Source organism: Pinus tabuliformis, chromosome 9 (assembly GCF_031772625.1).
Source record: "Pinus tabuliformis cultivar Carrire ecotype Pingquan chromosome 9, CPIR1, whole genome shotgun sequence".
Taxonomy (NCBI): Eukaryota; Viridiplantae; Streptophyta; class Pinopsida; order Pinales; family Pinaceae; genus Pinus; species Pinus tabuliformis.
In genome coordinates, this window is record NC_142307.1 from 1,741,710,591 (window position 1) to 1,741,733,950 (window position 23,360).

At 34.0% G+C, this 23,360-nt stretch overlaps 1 protein-coding gene across 5 annotated transcripts in view; it reads left to right on the plus strand.

The window, feature by feature from the left end:
• The window catches only part of LOC149155677 (phototropin-2-like), a 536,047-nt gene that overhangs the window by 499,956 nt on the left and 12,731 nt on the right, over nt 1–23,360 (plus strand). For all 5 annotated transcript variants that reach the window (XM_089445887.1, XM_089445890.1, XM_089445885.1 and 2 more), the window contains one exon: nt 17,043–17,135. In XM_089445887.1, the coding sequence (XP_089302013.1) occupies nt 17,043–17,132 (90 nt within the window). In that variant the 3' untranslated portion in view covers nt 17,133–17,135. The remainder of the gene's footprint in view (nt 1–17,042; nt 17,136–23,360) is intronic.

A 23,360-nucleotide genomic window follows, 5' to 3' on the forward strand; every position in this document is an offset into this window, starting at 1 on the left:
TTTACTAAACTGAAATATTCATTTAAAAATATTTAAATTAATATATTAATTAAAACATTAATACATAATTACTATATTTATATTTAATATAATATTAAGAAATATATATAACAATTTTTTGGTTTTTCTTGTTGGTTTGATCCACAAGGATTTGAACTTTAAATCTCATGGTTTACACATTACTTCATAACATGACATCACTCGTTGCACTGCTCCCCATAAGCAAAACATTTATATAACATTATTAATACATTAATATAAGATTAATAATATTACTATAACATTTAAATAACATTAATAAGAATTTAATATAACATTAATGACATATTAATAATATACAAGACATTTATATAACATTATTAATACATTAATATAAGATTATAATATTACTATAACATTTAATATAACATTAATGACATATTAATAAATTTGAGAAACTAAGTGCACACCAAAAACCTACTTACATTAAATTAATCACAAATATAAATACATTAATCATTGGTTGAAGATAAAAATTTTATTTTAACCACACAATGACTCAGTTGAGAAAATCTCTGAACCAAACACTAATCCAGGAATCATCTAAACAACCCCTAAATAATATAAACAAGTTCATTTACTTAGAAACCATCACAACTAAGACAAGTAAGAATTAGATTTTCCAAGTCACCCACTTAATGACTACTTATCTCAATCTCAATCAGCAAAGTCTAGTTGTGGTCCTAGTGTTTACAAACATAAAGAAAAATATGTCAACGTCCATATAAAGGAACAAACATCCACCGGAATGTATGGGTGCCCAATCGCTGCAACCGTCAGTCTATTAGGATGTCCTTCACATACATGGTTTTGTCAACCATTATAATTGCATACCTCTCCATCATTATCAATTTGAAATCTTCTAGGCTACTAGCTCCATCAAGTTGTCTCATAACCCTCATAAAGGTGTAATTGGCAAGTTGGATTCTCGAGTTCCACTCTCGAACTCCCAAATCACGGACCTCCCGAAGTCAATTACTGAAAAGCATCCCAAGTTGTCACATAACCTCCCACTCTCACATCTTCAACAATGAGGAACCCTTCCCTAGATCCACAACTTCCATACTATCTTGAAAACCATCCATATTGAGCTTTTACCTTCACTTGGTCTCATTTATAAATTGTTTCACACCATTAAATCAATTCGGTGAACCATCCACCGAAATGCATGGGTGTCGCAATCGTTAGTGTACTAGGATGTCCTTCGCATAGATGGTTTTGTCAACCATTATAACTTCATACTTCTTCATTATTATCAATTCAAAATCTTCTAGGCTACTAGCTCAATCAAGTTGTTTCATAACCCTCGTAAAAGTGTAATTGGCAAGTTGGATTCTCGAGTTCCACTTTGGAATTCCCCAAATCACGGACCTCTTGAAGTCAATTAATGAACAACATCCCAAGTTATCACATAACCTTCCACTCTCACATCTTCAACAATGAGAGACCCTTCCCTATATCCACAACTTCCATACTATCTCGACAACCATCCATATTAAACGTTTACATGCACTTGATGTCATTTATCAATTGTTTCGCACCATTAAATCAATTCAATTCGTTTACCTCTTTCACATTGCAGAATACAAACACAGTAATATTGTACATAATTAAAAACTTATACGACAAACAAAAAAATGCCCATACTGCAAGGAGTGTATTTTGCTTGAGATGAAAAATAAGATCGGAAATATGCACAGCATCAAAACCTCCGAAAGAAGAAAAACTTCACCTATCTACTGAACTCATACGATGAACATTGTCATATCAATTTGCTTTAGCATACTCCATATGAAAAATGAATTTTGAAGCTCCATCTTGTACTTTTGAATCTTGTGGAGTTTGACATGCAATGAACAGGGAAGATCCTTCTGCGGCAACCTGTGGCATTGTTCTTTATTCAAATCAACAAACAATTTGTGCTTCCTCCACACACTGGTCCGGTAACGCGTGCTTCCTCCACAAACTGGACCTCCGGACTGAGCTAATAAAATAGGAGGTTGCAGCTCCTCGCAGGTCGGCCACACATCACATTCACTGGCAATATCAACAGGTTGTAGCTCTTCGACGTCCTTTCAACCAAATTGATTTGGCAAATTCGCCCGTCCATCAACACAAAGAGCGTGGAGAGGATAACTTTATTTGTGGTGAGATCAAAATGATTACCCAAATAGCTGGGGAATGAAGCGGCAACATTCTCAATGAAGCTGCTCATATTTCCTCAAAGTGGCGGTGCTGACGGTGCTCAACATTCTCCTCTCGCCATCACAACATTGTGATGTCGTATTCTGGTGAGTCCCCAAGTGGAGGAAACCCACGAACTTTGCAAATCAAATTTGTGGCTGGTAATTTCACAAATTTGCCATACGGAAGTCAAAGTCTTACAACACAAATATTGAAACCTTTATCTGCATCGTCAACGTCCTCCACCTTATTCAAATTTGCCATACGGAAGTCAAAGTCTTACAACACAAATATTGAAACCTTTATCTGTATCGTCAGAGTCCTCCACCTTATTCTTTGTCGAAGTCTTGCACGTAGATCGCTGCACGACCCAATAATTCTCATGAGCAGATTGCTTCGGTTAAAATATTTTAAAAGAACGCCAAGACAACTCGAAAAATAAATAATTTTTGCTTTGTACAGTTCCAACTCGTATATTAATTAATGGGCAAAGACCCTACTAGAAACACAACAAATATACACTGCCAAATACATATACTCTTTTTCTTCGCGACACTCCTTCAGTGCACTCCCAAATATATATACACTTTTTTCCTCGAGAGAGGTCGTGCCCACATGGGCTCGGGTACCAATTTGAACGAACAACCAAGTGAACACCAAAAACCTACCTACTTAGATTAATTATATATAAATACATCAATCATTGGTTGGAGATAGAAATTCTATCTTAACCACACAATCACTCAATTAAAAAAATATCTCAACCAAACACTAATCCAGGAATCATCTAAACAATTCTTAAAGAATAGGAACAAGCACTTTTACTTAGAAACCATCACAATTAAGACAATTAAGAATTATATTTTCCAAGTAATAATATATTAATCTACACATTTATAATGTATTAATTATAAGTTAATCTATATATTGACACATGTTAACTATGGTTGTTGACATGGTTAACTGTAATCAACATGAGCATCATAGTCAACATGACTACCATGGTAATACTTACCACGAGCATCATGGTCTATCTGTAGGTGAACTATATTGAACCATACTCGATGGCGATGGTTCACCATGCAGGCCTATAGTGGATGGTCAAGGTTAACCATAGTCAAACTATGGTTAACCATCATTGCAATAGTAACCATAGTCAAATCATGGTCAACTATAGACACACCATAATCAAAATATGGTCAAACATAGTAAAACCGCATTGAAACCATCATCAACTATAGTCAGTGATATTCAATTGTGGTTGAACATAGTCAAACCATGGTCAAACAATGGTAAATTATACTCAAACCACATTCAACCATAGTCAAACAAGAGTCAAGCATAGTCATATAATCATTAACCATAGTCATTCATAGTCAAACAAAGTCCAGATTTAACTAGCATAACCACATTAATGGTTGACTATGGTTGATATATGTCAATATGAATATAGACAACCATAATATATCATAAAAAATATGGTCAACTATGGTCAAATTAGTCAAATCATGTTCACCAATGGTTAAACCATGCTCACCCATAGTCAATGTTAAAAAATGTTTAATAATATATTATTATGGTTTAAAACACGTTGGTTTATTAATGTGGTTGACTATGTTCGATTATGTTTGACTCTCAACACTCTTCAACTTTAGTCAAACATAATCGCCTATATTATCATTGGTTAATATTTATAGTCAAACATAGTCAACCACATTAATTAAACATAGTCAAACAAAGTCAATTTTCATAGTCAATGTTTAAATAGTTGATCATGATCAAAATTGGTCAACCCTATGTTTACTATATTTAACAATATTCAACCTTGTTCATTCATAGTCGTCCTTAGTCACCATAACTCAACCATATTCAATTATTATCAACCATGGTTGACCAAAATCAAACATTGTCAACTTTAGTCACCTAAGGTCATCCTTAGTCCTTGACAACTGAGATTTAAAAATGCAAAATAATAAGAATATTAATATTAATAAACTTGACTAAAAATAATATTAACATTAATATTGTAACATCATATTGATACAAAAATCTAACCAACGTCCCAATGTGACAAACATTATCACAATGTTACATTACATTGCAATTTATCCAACGTCGCAATGCAACATTCCAAAATTAGTTAAACACATTTACTAATATTGTTGACGATGTTTGACTATTTTGATTGAATTCTTCCGGTTCCATCACACTAAGTATTCTTTAGTCAACATTTTGAGCCAACAAGTGTGGCTCATCTTCTAGACAATGATGAGTCACACTTGCTAGCTCAAAGCGTTGACTCAAAAATACTCAGTGTGATGGACCTGAAAGAATTTAATCAAAATGACTCACATCACATAAGCCTTAACTCATAAATATGTTTGACTATGTTTAGCAATCAACACTCTTTAACTTTGATCAAACAAAATCACCTTTTAATATTAATAATCAAATATAGTCAACCATAATGATCAATCAAGGTTTCTATGGTCAACCATGATCAACCATAATGACCTTGATTGATATGGTCATTCTACAGCCCAGTGTGAAGGTGATGTGTATGTCTGTCCCTCTTAAAATTAAATTAAAATATTCTCAAAATAGAAAACCAATGTGAGTTATGCTATGTATAATTAATTAATTGTCCATATGACCTGATATAATTTAATGTAAAGTAATTAGAACTAAAAAAAAAAATGTAAGATGTTTAAACCTTATACTTTTCAAAAATATTTTAACACGTGATATGAACTTCATATATATCTATATATATATAAAAAATTGTTAAAGAAAATATTTTAATGTTGTATAGAATAAAATATCTAATGTGTGATATGAATAAAATATTTAATGACAAAAACCTAGTTTAATATGTACTTATAAAATGACTCAATGCACATGTTATGTAATCTCTATAACATTCAAAAATACAATTTAAACAATAAAAGATTGCACATTGTTTTTGCACTCTAAAATAAGTTTTCACATGAAGAAATTTGATCCTTCATCTCATGTTAGATTCATGATTAAAATGGATCATATTATAATTGAATTATATAATTATTGGATAAATGTTATAAATAATATTTTAATCCATATATTTTAATCAATTGAAATATTAATTTAAAAATGTTTAAATTAATATATTAATATTAATTAATATATTAACATTAATACATAATTATTACGATATTTAATACAAAATTGCTATATTCATATTTAATATGTTATTAATATTTAGTTGTGAAATTAATATAATATTAAGAAATATATATAACATTTCTTTTTTTGGTTTTTCTGGTTGGTTTGGTCCACAAGGATTTGAACTTTGAATCTCATAGTTTACACATTACTTTATAACATGAAGATCACTTATTGCATTGCTCCCCATGGGAAAAACACTTATATAGCATTATTATTACATTAATATAAGATTAATAACATTTAAATAATGCTAATAAGAGTTTAATATAACATTAATGACATATTAATAATATACAAAACATTTATCCCGAGGGGCAACGCAATTGGTAATCCTAGATATGTGAAATCATTGAAACTCGGGAGACCTAGGTTCAAATGCCCTTGTTTGCAATCTGGTTACGGAGAGGAGGATATATCGTAGACACCTAGAGGTTACTAGTAGTCACGTGTCACGCAGACTGTTGGGTTCCTCTGGGTCACAATATATATATACAAAACATTTATATAACATTATTAATATATTAATATAAGATTAATAACATTACTATAACATTTAAATAACATTAATAAGAGTTTAATATAGCATTAATGACATATTAGTAATATATTAATTCACACATTTATAATGCCTTAACTGTAAATTAATCTATATATTAACACATGTTAAATATTGTTGACATGGTAAACTATAGTCAACATGGGCATCATAGTTGATATGACTACCATAGTGATACTTACCATGGGCATCATGGTCTATCTGTAGGTGACCTATACTGAACTATAGTGGATGGCCATGGTTGACCATGGAGGCTTATAGTCAATGGTCAAGGTTAACCATAGTGAAACCATGGTTAACCATCAATAACTATCATTGCAATAATAACCATAGTCAAATCATGGTCAACAATAGAGGTTTACTAGTAGTTACGTGTCACGCGGATTGTTGGGTTCCTCTAGGTCACAATATATATATATATATATATACAAAATATTTATATAACGTTATTAATAAATTAATATAAGATTAATAATATTACTATAACATTTAAATAACATTAATAAGAGTTTAATATAACATTAATGACATATTAATAATATATTAATCTACACATTTATAATGCCTTAACTATAAATTAATCTATATATTAACACATGTTAAATAATGTTGACATGGTCAACTATAGTCAACATGGGCATCATAGTTGACATGACTACCGTAGTGATACTTACCATGGGCATCATGGTCTATCTGTAGGTGATCTATATTGAACTATAGTGGATGGCCATGGTTGACCATGGAGGCCTATAGTCGATGGTCAAGGTTAATCATAGTGAAACCATGGTTAACCATCAATAACCATCATTGCAATAATAACCATAATCAAATCATGGTCAACAATAGACAAACTATAGTCAAAATATGGTCAACCATAGTAAAACTGTATTAAAACCATTGTCAACTATAGTCAATCATATTCAACTGTGATTGAACATAGTCAAACCATGGTCAAACGATGGTAAATCGTACTCAAACCATGATCAACCATAGTCAAACCACGATCAACCATAGTCATACAATCATTAACCAGTCATTCATAGTCAAAACAAATTCAAGATTTAACTAGCACAACCACATTAATGGTTGATCATGGTTGATATACGTCAATATCAATATAAAAAACCATAATACATCATAGAAAACTATGGTCAACCATAGTCAAATTAGTCAAACCATGTTCACCCATCGATAAATTATGCTCACACTAGTCAATGTTAAAAAATGTTTAATAATATATTAATATGGTTTAATACACATTGGTTTACTAATGTGGTTGACTATGTTCGACTATATTTGACACTCAACAGTGTTCAACTTCAATCAAACATAATCGCCTATATTATCATTGATTAATATTTATAGTCAAACAGAGTCAACCACATTAATTAAATAAGTCAAACAAAGTCAATTTTCATAGTCAATGTTTAAATAGTTGATCATGATAAAACTTGGTCAACTCTATGTTTACCATATTTAACAATATTCAACCTTGTTCACTCGTATTCGTCCTTAGTCAACATAACTCAACCATATTCAATTATAGTCAACCATGGTTGACCAAAATCAAACATTGTCAACTTTAGTCACTTAAGGTCATCCTTAGTCATTGACAATCAAAATTTAAAAATGCAAATTAATAACAATATTAATATTAATAAAGCTGACTAAAAATAATATTAATATTAATATTAATATTGTAACATCATAATGATACAAAAATCTAACCAACGTCAAAAAGTGACAAACATTGTCACAATGCTACATCACATTGCAATCTATCCAACATCGCAATGCGACTTTAGAAAATTAGTTAACCACATTTACTAATGTTGTTGACTATGTTTGACTCTTTTGATTAAATTCTTATAGATCCATCACATTAAGTATTCTTTAGTCGACGTTTCGAGACAACAAGTGTGCCTCATCATCAGGAGAATGATGAGCCACACTTGCTAGCTCGAAACGTTGACTCAAAAATACTCAGTGTGATGGATCCAGAATAATTTAATCAAAATTATTCACATCACAGAAGCCTTAACTCATAAATATGTTCGACTATGTTTGACTATGTTTAGTAGTCAACACTCTTCAACTTTGGTTAAACAAAATCACCTTTTAATATTAATAATCAAACATAGTCAACCATAATGGTCAATCAAGGTCTCTATGGTCAACCATGATCGACCATAGAGACCTTGTTGGTATGGTCAACCAAGGTCAACCATGATTAACCATGGTCAACTAAGGTCAATCATGGTCACCCATGAGAAACCATGGTCAACGAAGGTCAACCATGGTCAACCATGGGCAACCAGGATCAACCATGGCCAACCATGATCAACATGGTCAACCATGCACCATGATCAACCAAAGTCAACCATGAGATGTTCAACCATGCTCAACCGTTAACCATGAGTACCCAAGGTCAACCATGGCCAACCATGATCAATGATGGTCATTCAAGATCAACATGGTTAGAATGGTCAACCAGATCAACCATGGTCAACAATGGTCAACCAAGATCAACATGGTTAGAATGGTCGAACATGGTCAACCATTGTCAACCCTCGTCAACCATGGTCAACCATAATGGTTAATCAAGATCTCTATGGTTAGAATGGTTAAACATGGTATACCAAGATCAACCATGGTCAATCATTGTTGACCATGGTCAACTAAGTTCAACCATGGTCAACTAATTTCAACCAAGATCAACATAATTAGAATGGTCAAACATGGTCAACTATGGTCAATCAAGATCTCTATAGTTAGAATGGTCGAACATGGTCAACCAAGATCAACCATGGTCAAACATGATCAACCATGATCAACTAAGATCAACCATGGTCAACCATAGTCAACCAAGATCAACCATGGTCAATTAAGGTCAACCAAGATGAACATGATTAGAATGGTCGAACATGGTCAACCATGATCTATTATGATCGACCATCATCAAACATGATTAACCATGATCAAACATAATGGTCAATCAAAATGTCTATGGTTAGAATGGTCAAACATGGTCAACCAAGATCTCTATGGTTCAATAATGTTAACCATAATGGTCAATCAAGTTTCTATGGTCAACCATGATCAACCATGGTCAACCATGGTTGAATATGGTCAACCATAGTCAACCACTGTTAATGAGAATATGCAAGCATCCACCATTGTCAACTATGGTCAACCATTGTCAACCATGGTTGAATATGGTCAATCATGATCAACCATGGTTGAATGTCACCAACCATGATCAACCATGGTCAACCATTATCAACCATGATCAAGAATGGTCATCTTTGGTCAACCATAATCAACCTAGAACATTCCATGCTCTATTAACTCCTAATGGCCAACCATGGTTAAAATGTTCGAACATAGTCACCCAAGGTCTCTATGGTTAAATATGGTCAACCACAATGGTCAATCTCATCAACCTTGATCAACCTCATCAATTTTAATTAGTGAATCCAACCCACACACGTCAACTATAACTAGCACAACTACATTTACTAACGTACTTGACATACACCAATCAACAATATTTTTTACTTTTATACATCAATCAACATATGAAAATAACATCGATCAACCTATATCAACCACATTTAATATAATAATTATATAACACATATAACTTAATATGTAGTAATTATAAAAATTCATTATAATATATGTTACGGCATTCCATGATCTTATACCTACGAAATTCTCAATACAATATCAAACAAGTAATCTAAAAATACATGTGGGTCTCCTTGCGTAAATTTCTTATATCTTTCGTCGATATGCTATACTTGTACTAGTTTATTCTGCGATAGATATTCGTCTATATTCTTTCACAAATTATTTGAATGAGATTTTTTTTATATTTTTATTTTTGTTTCGTACAATTTTGAAATCTTATATTTTATATGATTTATAATTCTTCTAATTTTGGAAATTTTATGATATTAATTTTTGGATTTTTAATTAATAAATTATTATAAATGTGTTTTAATTTTAATTTTTGTGAGTATTGATAAAACATATTTTTTTAAATATTAATAGAAGTATTGGGGAGGCAAGTGTTATCGCTAGGGCTTCTCAGTGTCACCACTAGAAGTTTAGGGAAGCAATTGAGATTGGAAAAAGGCCAAGCAATATCAATAGAGATGACAGCTGGAAAATTAGCAGTTGCTAGATCTCTGCCCTCTCTTTCTAGCCATTTCCCCCTCACTGCTCCTTGTGGCATTCTTCTCTATGGAGCCTTCCTATATTCCCCCTTCTATCATCAGCGTTTCCTTTTTTATCATCCTTATTTTTTAAGTTTTAGATTTTGATATTTAAAACATTTTTGTTTGTTAACCTTTTATAAATATTAATGAAAGTTGCTTAAGATTACCTAACAAATTTAAAACAAACTTTTTTTCTTTATCCTCTTTGGTTGGTTAAGTGTGGGAAATTGTGCCTCATATCCTAGGTCCATTATTCAACTATCTTAATAAGTTATCAATTTAATGAATTATTCCTATTATAATATCTAGATAGTTTATAGTTTATAGTTTATGTTGACTTTGATAGTTTTATTAATGAGATCTAATAACAGGTTTAACAATAGTTAGTTGTTATAAAATATTAACTATGTTTATTTAACATTAACCCATTTTAAATTATATAAAATTAAAGCTAACTTACAATTAATTAACTAGATACTTAATTATATAATTCTAAAATAACATCAAATATCTAATTATATAAAAATTTTATAAATTTAATTTTGATTCATATTAATTAAATTGGTTACCTTATATTAAACTAAAGTTTAATTAACTATTAATTACATATGGATTTAATATTAACTAACTTATATCTAAGTTACATAACAATTAATTAAATAACTTTATCTATATAACTTTTATATAAGTTTAATATCAGTAATTTTGATTCATTTTGATTTATATAGAATAGTTATTAAACTAATTCCTAAATCAACTAACTTAGTATTTATTTATATAACCTTTATATAAATTAGTTCATATATTCACATTACCTTATTTAAATAGGCATATAACCAACTCACTTATTATTTAACTAATTTTGTTTTCCTTTCCTTATCTCTTGATCCAGTCCAATTAGTTATTTTCCTGTCAAATATAGCCGTTTGATTGCCCAGGTAAATATAGCCGTTGCCCGGTCAAATTTCACCGTTGAATGTTCTGCTCTATCTATTTATCATGCAGCCAGGATCTGATTCAAAACCACACTCATTGGTTCGAAACTTATCGACAAAAGCATTCTAATATAATTTAAGCGGAAAAATCTTCTCACAAATATACATCTTTTTAATTTTTATTTTTTTAAATATTAATAAAAGCATATATTTTTATATCGAAAGTATTCCTATTATGGATTTGGCTGAGCAGATTCGACCAATAAGATCTTTTGATTTTCGTCCTCGTCTGACTAATATAATTTTACCACGTGGCAATCTGAAAAGTTATGTTGGGTTGTAGGTAAAGTTTTGTTTTCGTCTTCCTTCCTCGAAGGATTTTTTACCACAACAGCGATTTGATTTTGATTTTTGACATCGATGTTTCTTCGCCTTAACGTCATGGAATGAAGTGTGTTGTCGTTTCTTGACCGTGTAACCAATTCGTGTGTTTGGACTATGTAGTTGTTTCTTCGCCTCCAAGTGTTTTCGCCAACAGCATCATCATAATATTATCACTAGTGATCCTTAGGTTTCGATCTAAGTTGGAGGGGAAACAGCTACGCAAACTCGTGTCATAAACAACAGTCAAGATCCTGGTTAACTAACGGAGTTACTCTTCATTTTTATTAGAAAAATCTATGGTAAACTACAGAGTTAGAACTACAGTGTGTCCAGTATGGTTCGGATTTTTTTATGTTGTATCAATTTAGTTTTTCTCAGATCTAGTAGTAAACTAATATTTCAGCGAGAGAGATAGTCCGGATCCGACATTGAATTCTTCCTATCTGTCTACCTTTGCAAAGCACGTGCCCGTAGAGTGGAAACATGAATACGTTAACGTCACTTGATCCAGTGACTCTGAATACCTTCCACAACTACTTTGTAAATGTGCAGAACCATATGGTTCTTCTTTAGTCACATCAAGAATTGCTTTCCACGTTGGGAGCCACCACCATCTCTATTGTGAATGATTAAGGCAAGCAACATAGGTTAGGCAAGCAACATAGGTTTATTAAACGTTTCAGGAAAGTTTCTCATAAAGATACTAATAATTCACACATCAAATTGAATGTATTTCATAGATTCGTAATAAGAAAAATTAGACGTCAGTTAAATCTCTTGCCCCACTTCTTTCTGCTTATAATATGAATATATTTTTATAATAGAATACATTTTTTAATAACAAAATAATATGTTATATTTTAATCTTGAATATTTATTAATTTAAAAAAATTAAATAATATAAAATATACTATAAAATAAATTATGGATTTTTATCTATTCATTTAAAGTATTAAATAGCCAATTTATTAATACATCTTCATCTATTTAATTATTCAAAATAATTACTTTATTAATTTACTTATAATTTATTTATTACAAAATTTAAATTTATTTTAAAAATATTGTAAAATAATTTATTGATTTTTAACCATCATCTATCCAATGTATTAAATAACCAACTCATTAATTATTTTATGCCCATGCATCCATCTATGTAATGTTTTAAACAATGACTTCATTAATTCACTTGAACCAAATGTCATTAATTCATCTTCATCCATCCATCTCATGTTTTAAACCAACATAGATCTATATTAACTCCAAATTTACCATGCCCCTAGAGAAATCAAATCTTTGTCCACTTTAAAAGAGGTTTGCATCTTAAGAGATTTGTTCATAGGCTTGGTAGATCCGGAGTTAAGATAGATCTAAGTTGCTTATAGATTTTGATTATGGAATTTGGTTGGAAGTGGAAATCTATGCAAAATTGGCTGAAAAAATCAGTTTTACACAATTTTTATAAAAGAATTTGGTTGAAAGTGGAAATAGGTTGCAAAATATAGTTTTACATAATTATGGGAAAAAAAATTAGTTGGCTTGAATTCCACCATCACTTTATATTGAAATTTCATATACTAGACTTGGAGCCCTTGAGGTTCCACCATGTGATGTTTGTATCTATATAGTAAATGTTGGGCTTGTTATAAATTCATTGTTATATATAATTTATGAAATAAAGATTTAAAAATTATTAATAAAAATATTTGAATCCATGTATTTACACATGTATAACTTTAGCTATGTATTCTTATCAAGAAGTAATTTAGCTATATTTAGAGAAACTATTAACAATCTTTGCGTTCGAGATTTTGGCAGATCTTAAGCATATGCATTTAATAGTGGTGGGCTCTGTTCATGATGAGATAATTTTCCAAATATTGCATTCCTTCAATGTACCTTTAGAAGCAATTGCTAATTAATATTTTATTTTATTTATTTATTAATCTAAAGAAAATAAATCTATTTTGATTTTACTTATATATTCACATATCCTAGATTCTTTTTCATTTTTGATATTCTTTTTGGTTTAGGATTCATTTTCAATTTAATCTTATTGCTTTTTAAGTCCTGGCTCGATGACGTTAAAATACAATTTATAATAAAGAGGAAGTGCACTAAGGATAGACATTGAGAGGACAAATCGCATAGGGATGGAGAGGGATTTGTGATTCAGATTGGAAATAAAATTCAACAATTCCTTTTGTTTACCTTACAACTATAATCAAGTATACAAAGGAGGATATATTTTCTATCGGCATATCCTTTTAATTACTCTCTTTGGGTTTCCTTTCACTGGAGTTGGATGGTCTGATCTCGAGCCAATTGAAGGAGAAGGCCTGAAGTCGCAATGGATGTGCTTCTCCATATGGGTCAATCTGCCATCTGGCCAATCCAACTTCTCTTGAATGCACCTTTGACCCCTCATCAAGCTAGCCAATCAATCATGCATTTGTCATTGGTTTCTCTAGAGATTATTCATGAAGCTTATAATTGTGTTGCGATCATCATGTTGGGCACACTTGAGTTGGTCTAGATTAATAATGACATATCGCAATGCACTGCAGACACCATCCAAGGGAAGGGGATGCCATATGGTGCTAGGTGGAAGAGCAAGAACAGGGTCCACAGCCTATCCCTGGCCAAGGTCATGTTTCTCGTTCCCTCCATGTTGCCCCCTTTCGCTCGGACCCCTTCTCACTCTTCCACATTAGCGCAACATGGGAAACTGGTCAACTTCAGAGCTAAAAACAACATCCTTCCAACTAACTACGTTCCCTGTAAACGATTCAACCACCCTAGTGCCATTAAAACTTTAACACAGGCGACGGTTCCAACCACTAGATAACAAACCAAATTCCACAACTGCCTCTTAGCACCTTTGATAAAGTCCCAGGGGAGCCTCACTATGGCCAAACTTGTTAACACTAGCCAACCAGGAGGTTGTATGAGACCCAAGGGTATAGTATAAAACCAAGAGCCTCGGGCATTTAACTCCCTCACCATAGCTACCAGTACTACCCCAAAGAGAAATATCATGCACAAAACCTCTAAGTTGATACAAAGGGTTGATAACAAATCTTGAGACTGGCTCAAATGAGCTCAAGACTAGGTTAACAAAATTAGTGATTCCCACATCCTCCACCAAGAAGTGCATGCAAACCACACCACCAAGGGTTGAAGGGCTCGCTTGGCTTGTCAAGAGAATGTCCTAGCACAATTCTCTCTGGTTGAGCCCGTCAGCCCTCCAACAAAGTAACAAACCCCACATAACCCATAACTGACACAGAGAAATGAACCTAACAGAAATATCACCCAAAGACCGACACTTCTAGAAATGCACCTTACGACCTAGCCCTCCAAGCACATAATGGACACACCAAAGGATAAGACAACAGAACCATACCTTATTTCGGGGCTTGAATTTCCAGAACGAATTTTGAACCCAATCCAATGTGCCAACAACATAAACCAACTTCACATAATTGCTTGTCCCTCCATGAGACCCCTCCCAATTGCTCCATATACCAAGATCTCAACTGAGTTTTTGCAGAGTTGATAAATAGTCATTCTAATTGCCCCAAACATGATAGATACTACCCCCAACAGACGCTCTCAGGACGAGCAAATTACCAACCTTTTCCCCACCACCTTCCTGCTTGATAACAACAGGGAGTGTTTATAGTAAGATTCTAGGGTTTAGGGAGGGTTTTTCCTACTTTTTGTTTAAAAGTAAAATTGTCGTTGGGTCCATGCAGTGGGGTCTGGAGGTGACTCGATTACTCTGGAACAAACTCAACTAATTCAGGCAAATTTGGAACCAAACCGGCCCCAAACCAAGTTGAAGGCCAATTTGACTCAATCACCTATCAACTCGACCAATTTGACTAGTTCTCAGTCAAACTGAACTGGTTTTAAAACACTGACCTAGATAGCCCATTGGTATAAGTGCATTGAACCAATCTCATGTGCAAAAGTACCCCAATGGTATGTGGAAAACTACATCAAATGGGAAGAAGGATTAAAACCTCCTCTAAAACCATTTCAATGCCAAGTGAGTGCATGGATCATTTGTTTTACACTTCTTAATTCATCATAAAATAGAAGAACCCTTGATGCAAAAATCATTCAACGAAGAAATGACACTACTAATGAGAAACACCCCTTCACTGTGACCTTATTATACCCATGAGAAAATGTTTTCCATGCTTTCTCTCCAAAAGCACACCATACAAAGCATTTAGGAAACACAATGCCTCCCTAAAGACAGATATCAATCGAGCCTAAAATGGGCTCATGTTTGGGTAAAGCATAGATATGCCAAGGAACCACATGTAATGAATGTTCTCCCCCAAATTTCGACCACAAAAATAATCCTTATAATTTTTCAAGATGATTAAACTGGGCAACATTGGAAAATACATAATAAACATTGCTAGTCTAAAGAATTTTCACAAGCACTGTTTACTGGTTCTTTACCCAAGAACTGTTAAGTTAATAGTAAAGGGTACTTGAAATCTCTGATTATGAACGTCACTTCAGATTGAAGATTTTGCAAGCACCATTCGGACAACCAAATAGGGAAACATTGATTCCAAAAAGCACTCCCAAATTTGTGAGATGCTTAGTAACCATTTGATGGAAAAAAACAAATATTTAAAGAAAAGGGCATTAAAAATGTGAAATTATTTCACTTCTTAACTTCACATTTATATGCCTTGGAGTAGTTTATTTGCATTATTATACCTGTCTCAGGCATGGTATAATGCATTCAATTTTGCCTTTGATTGGGTATTAGTTTGTCTTTGACCAAAAAATTATGACACTTATGCATAGTTTAACATTACGAATTCAATTTTTGTTATTTTTTATTATTATTTAAATTTATTTATTTGTAAGGTGATTGGTTGTGGTCTTATTATGGGTTGTTTAGTAACTTCCATTCATAATACTTGCTAATTTTTTGTTTTTAGTTTAATTTAACTTTTTGTTTTTTCTATTATTACTATTTTCATGAATTATAATTTTTTCACAGTGTTTTCAATTTAAAATGACTTATTATTATCTTAAAAACATATTTTAATAGATTTAATTATAAACAATTATATATATTAATAAAAATAAAATACACACATAAATATATGTATGTTCATATAAACAATATTAGTTAATCATATTTCTTAATATTCGGTACGATAAAATATTTTATTAGTTATGTTATTTTTGTGATGAAATTTTTGTCTTTGATATTTTTTTCTTTAATTAAATTACATTTAAACTAAAACACCGATACTAGCTACTATATAGTCCTTGTTTTATGTTACACTTTGTATTTGAATACAAACTGTTATTTTCACTAAATACAAGCTTTATTCTATAAAATGACAAATATCCAAAAGTAGAAAAAATCCCATTCTGTTTGTTCTAAGAGGTTGAATACTTTCCATTCGTCTTTCCCTTCGTTTGCTTAATAGAGTTTTAAAAAATAATATTTTTCCAAATTGCCTTGTGATGCAGAGTCCTCCTAAACTTGATGCACCTATCCAACTAATAGGAAAAGATCCTTTAATAGATGGCAAGATCGTGGATTCAAATTGGGATATGTAAGAGGTGAGTCTTTCTTATTGCTCGAATGACTTCCATGATATGTATAAAATGATTGATTTGGACTTATTAATTTTCCTCCTTGCAATTCAAATATTTTAAAAATTGATTTGTCCTTTTGGTGTGTATTTCGCATGAGTGGAAAAAGAAATAGGATTAAGATGCATATGCTACTACATTGTACAATCTTATCATATACCGTCCCCTCTCAACTATTTGGATGGAAGTGTCTTATGCATCATAAACGTCTAATATATTTCATAGCGTCAGAATGCACTAATTCAAAATTAATGTTAACTAGCTCAATTAATGATTAGTTGTAAAGTTGGAATTGATTAAATTACTCCTACAAAAGTCCTACTTACAAATCGAGGGAATAAGCTTAACAAAGAAAGAACTAGCAGCGATCTCTAGGTAGAGCCGTAGGGGCTACGAGTCTATTGCCATACCCCTCCATTGCTAATGAAGCTACTCAAATTGTGTGCTGATTGACGTTAAAAAGAAATTAGAGGTGGTTATAACCATGTATGTCAATGATGAGACTTAGCGTAGTGTTGTACTATTTCCGTTGTATTCTAATATATTTGTATTTTGTAAATAATGATGGTTCACTTACTTTACTGTATTTTATGGAGATGTGGTCAAACTTGTTCTTTTTTCACCAATTTTGTACCCACATGTAGTTAGTATAAATGAGTATACAAAAATGAGTATACAACATGAGCATTACAGTTCTGACAACTTTCTTGCTCATACTTGGATACTTGTCTAATTATTGTTTTGTTAAATTTCAGTACATAGAACTACAATCTAAAACCTAGAAAGCAATAAGATTGAAAATTCACAATACAATTGATCTATATGCTAGATCTACACACACATGAACTATGAAAATGCAAATAAGAGAATCTGCAGCACTGAAAAAATAAATCTATTTTTTCTTATGAACTAAGAAAAGAAAATAGTACAATAGCTCATTCAAACTAGATTGAATAACACATTCCCTTTTTTCTTTTACACACTGAGAGGACTAGTGGAGAAGGTAAAAATTGCTCTATCTCTATACCAATCCTAAAGAGGTTCACCCCGCCTAATGAGGATGGTGCATAGGATATGTAATTTGTAAATTACGCTTGTCTCCTAGAAACCAGCTTAATTCTAGAAAATTGTAAACAGCCGATGGTGCTAAATTAAGCAAATGCAAATGTTGGAACACCCCACCAATAAATTAAGCAAATGCAAATGTTGGAATACCCCACCAATATAGAAAGACTCCTAATTGGAGCATGCATGCACCTTTACATAATCAATATTATGCTCCTGCCAAGAACATAGTGTTGTGTTTAATGTTGCAAATTTTCCTTATTTTTCATGTTTATCATTTTACTTAAATTTTTAATATTACCATTAATTGACTCAGGGTGTTTGAGAGTGGTTCCAACCTTATTGGATTTCATATGGAGAAAGTAAAATTTTAGATCCCTTTCAAAATCCAGCAGACTTAACAGCTTTTAGGATTTCGGAATTGGCGGGATTGCAATGTTTCTATTACATTTTGTGATGTACGAGGGTACGAAACTAACATTTAATCGAGCTCACAAAGACCTCTTTGTACCTCAATGTTGGTGGAATTGACTTTTGATCTCCTCTTGTAATTTTTTGTAGCATTGAAGGTGTTCTAGTCTTGAAATTTTGTGGAGAGGCTAAAAAACAAGAGTTCTCCATAACTCAAAAATTGTTTCTGGAAATTACACTTAAAAGTGGCTTAATTAGATTTTTACACTATTTTTAAATATTTTTGAAGTCTAAACTTAGGAAAAGGGGTTAAATAATCATTATTAATTGAGAAATGTGTGAATAATCTAGAAACTCACACGGATCAATCTAGATATGATCTCAGTCATTGATTAAGGTTTATCTTGGTTGTTGGAGTCCCAACTAGAGATAATAAGAGGAGTTCGATGGGTAGATGGAGAACACACACTTGAGATCGATTTCCTTGGGCAATTCGATTTTCTAGAGAGTAGTTGTCAGAAGAGTTCGCTACAAAGAATATAAGCAGAGACAGAGAAGGGTAGAGACAGTGAGTCCAGCGGAATTTCTTCTAGTTCAAAAATCAGAAAGAGGAGGCCGAGATTTTCTCCACGAGGTTGCGCAGAGCCTCAACAAGGCAATTTGATCCAGCTAAAGAAGAAGACATTTTCAGTTCCAAAGGCTAGGAAAGTTTTTTAGAGGGCCAACGAAGCATTCTCCCAATCAACACCAAGCAAGACGGCTAGATTAACAGTTTATTCAGGTAGAGCGTGGAAGGGATTGCACTCAGGTGACGCAGGGTTGAGCAAAAGATGGTTGGATGGCTAGATTTTCAGTGGCAGTCAGGGGTCGAGATTGCTCGGAGAGAGAGTAATTTTCCTCAGATAATTTTTGGCAGTGTTCCTCTTGGATAGATTCATCAGTTTGGCGATATTTATTGTACTCAGAGTTTCTCACTACTGCTTAATAATAAAAACCCTCAGTTCCTGCACTGGTTTTCCCAAGTTGGGTTTTTCTGAGGACTTTTGTCCAAAAATAATTGTGTCAAATTTATTTTGTGTGTGTTAGTTTCTCAGTTTCCAGTTTACCTTCCGCAGAATTTAATTTGGTGAAAATTACAGTTGTGAATTATTCGTTGTTTGTATGGGCAAATAAACTGATAATTAATTTACAACTAGAAGAATAATATCCAGTTGCTGCATTAGTTGAAATTCTCACATGGTATTAGAGCAATTTTGATCAGCCATGGAAGCTCAGAAACAGAAGCATAAATTCATTGTTCAGAGGGAGCAGCAGGATGAGTTTTTGGGGGACTGCGCGGAGCCTAAGCCAGGAAGTGAAAGTTGCTTGAGCAGTTTGATTTTTCAGTGCAGGTAGGCAGAAAAATTTGACTTGCCAGATTGAGTGATTTCAGCAGGCAGAGGGAGCAGCAGTCCAGTATTTTCGTTGCGCAGATTCCTTGTTTGTGCACAGAAGAGTTTTCCAATAGTTTGCAGTAGCAGAATCAACGTCGGGTGGAAGAGAAAGGCACACAAAGAGAGAATTTCTCTCAGAGGGTTTCTAGCCTAGAAATCTGGTTTTCCCAATTGCAATTGGCAATTGTCACAGGAAGTTTTTTCTCACTCCAGAGGGGAGTGTGAATAGTAGATTCAGCAACCAAGCAGAGGAAGAGGGATATTTTCGATCAAATTCAAAGATGGTCACCATTAGTCTTAGAGATTAGGATAGGTTGGAGAGAGCCTCCAACCTTGTCATATGGAAGGCTAGGATGTCCTTCACGCTGGATGAATATGACCTGAAAGCCTATGTGGATAATGTGGTGGCAGTTCCTAAGGGTGTAGATCAACTGAAGGAGTACAGGAAAGAGATGGCGAAGGTGAAGCGGTTGATCCTTGATGGAGTTCGAGACCATATAGTTTCGCATATATCTGGCAAGGTCACTGCCAAAGAGATGTGGGACGCTCTTGACCAGCTATATCAGAATGCTTCTGAGCAGTGGAAGATGTTCATGCAGGAGAAGCTGAGAAGCATCAAAATGTAGAAGGGTGAAGGCATAGATCCCTTCCTCACTAGGATTCGGTAAATCTGTGATCAGCTTTTAGTCGTTGGGGAGGCACCTCAACTGACAGAGCTTGTACGGTTGGAACTAAACAGTGTCTCAGAGGAGTGGAAAGTCTTTGTCCAAAGTATCTTGTACTGAGACACATTGCCTAGATGGGATAGGATGTGTTCATACCTACAGCAGGAGGAGTTGAGACAAGCTCTATTAAAGAGCAGTATCAGCGGATGTAGCAGCAAGGGCACAAAGGGTGAGAAGGAAGAGGAGAATGTGGCCCTAACATCAAAGGGTCCTAGTCAGGGACAGGGGGAGAAGAAGAAGAAGAAGGACCTATCTAAGGTCAAGTGCTTCAGGCGTGGCAAGTTTGGCCACTACAGTACTTAGTGTCCTCTCAGGGAGAAGGAGAAGCAAGACCAGGAGGAAGCGTCCGCAAAGATAGATAGGTTGTCCTCTAGACTAGAGGAAGATTTCTCCATGTTTGCAGCTATACCTCTAGGAGTGAGGTGGGGCGATATGAAGTTATAGTCCCAAAGTTCAGAGGTTTGGGAAAGGTCCATTAAGATGTCATCTATTGAATTTTCACGATCTTGGGTCTAGGTTAGAATCTTAAAATATTTCATGCTACCATACCAAGAATCTTAACAAGAACTACTTTTCACAGTGGAAAATATAAAGCAGTAAATCACATATGCACAAGTGTACACAATTTTTGACAAATATTGTACAATAATGTACAACCCAATCTTCGTTATATTAAACCAAATCTGAATAATACAACAGTCTATGGTATACAAGATACAATGACAAACATACTGCACAAACTCTATGTTGTATCTTGTCTTGTCGGTCCTTCGCTTCTGTACTTCTCACTAGCTGCCCCTTATTCCTTCAAAGGACAACACATCAAGACTCTAGGAGGGCTGCCACCTAACATTGCTGCAAGTCACTTCTGTTGCATGTACACGAGCTCATCAATCTGCTCTCTAGGTTGGCCGATTCCTGAGCTCCAATCTGCCAGGCTAGCTGTCACTTTTGTCCATCAAAGTGCTACACTTTCAACACCAATATTCACCCAACCTTCAACTCTTCTTCGCCACTTCAAGATAGCTTGTCTAGGGCTACTTTGGATATCCACATGCTTCCCTCCAACATTCCAAAGATGCAAAATCCTTCACTGCAAGATCTGCACCTATGGAGGCTCTCGATCACCCAATCAAGTCTCCAACTTGGCTCCCACAAGATGCTCATCAAACTGATCCAAAACTAGTCAACACATTGACCCAACACAAAACACAAATGTTGCTCCAAGTTTGTTGTATTCCCCTGCCTTTGAATATTTTGGTTAGGGCAATTTGTCACATTGCAACAGCCCTAAAATCCTCACCAACAGTCTTCAAACAACCTTCAACTCCAGTGACACACCTTCATGGGACAACTCCTTTATTATGTTGTTGTTCTGGGCATGTATAAGCCCTCAATTAGCCCTACACATACCTTAATTGTGGTGTTATGGCTTGCGGCCTAACACACAGTCCTCCTGTAGCATACGGCCAACATAAAACCAATCATATGTCCCTTAAACAGTGCCCCAAGAGACCTGCATTAGAGGTCTCCTAACTTGGCCTTCCCAGCAAGGCTACTCAGCCTTCTTCCAGTAGCTCGGTCTCCTTAATTGGCCCTGAAAACAATCCTTATCTCCCTTGTTTCCCTAGCCTTCTCTTGCTGCGGCTTCCATAGAGATTTATCTCTCCTCCACGAGCTTATCTTCAAGTGTGTGTTGCACAAATGGATGGCTTAAATGACCTCCACTCACCTCTTATTTATACACATAGGAGGGTTCCTCCAAAACGTCATAATAGGGCTTGAATAGTTGTCACATGCCTTCTTAACTCCAATCCGACCTAGACATATATGTGCAAAACCCAATTATAAACTTCAAAATTCATATCTCCATTTCTACAACTCAGAATCGGATGATTCTAATTGCGTTAGATTCATCTCATCGAGAGCTATCATCCTCATCCATCACATGTCAAAATATGCTCATGATTTTGGCCCAAATATCGATGGGTACAAAACCCCTACCTTGTGTTCCAAGCCCACAAGTGACTCTTGTGGTGCTTTATCCTCCAATCCTTGAACCCTAGGGCTTGGAGTACCTCCTAAGCTACTCAAAATCAACATCCTCCTCATGGATCATTACCTTGCTATAGGGGTCCACAGTATTCAGTAGCAGGATGGATCAGTGCTAGTTGATGCAATCAGATTCGGAAGTGAAAATTGCAGACTAGTTACAATCAGGTGCTAAGGAGCATAGTGCAGTGTTGACAACAGAGTAGGAGGTCAATAGCAGAATCAATAGTAGCGCAGATTCCTTAGTGGACAGTGCAGAGGCTAGTAGTAGTCATATGCTCAAGAGACAAATGCAACACAGACGCAGTTGATTCAGTATTTTGGATGCTTCTTAGTTACAATAGTTGCAGTTACATCAGCAACAAATGAGAGAGAATTGCGGTGCATATGCAGGGTTAGAAGTAGTACAGCCGCACAGATGCAGCATCAGAGTTGCACAGTGTTTGATAAGCAGTGGCAGGCAGTCACAGTGGCCAAACATCAGCAGCATGATAAAGGGTGATACA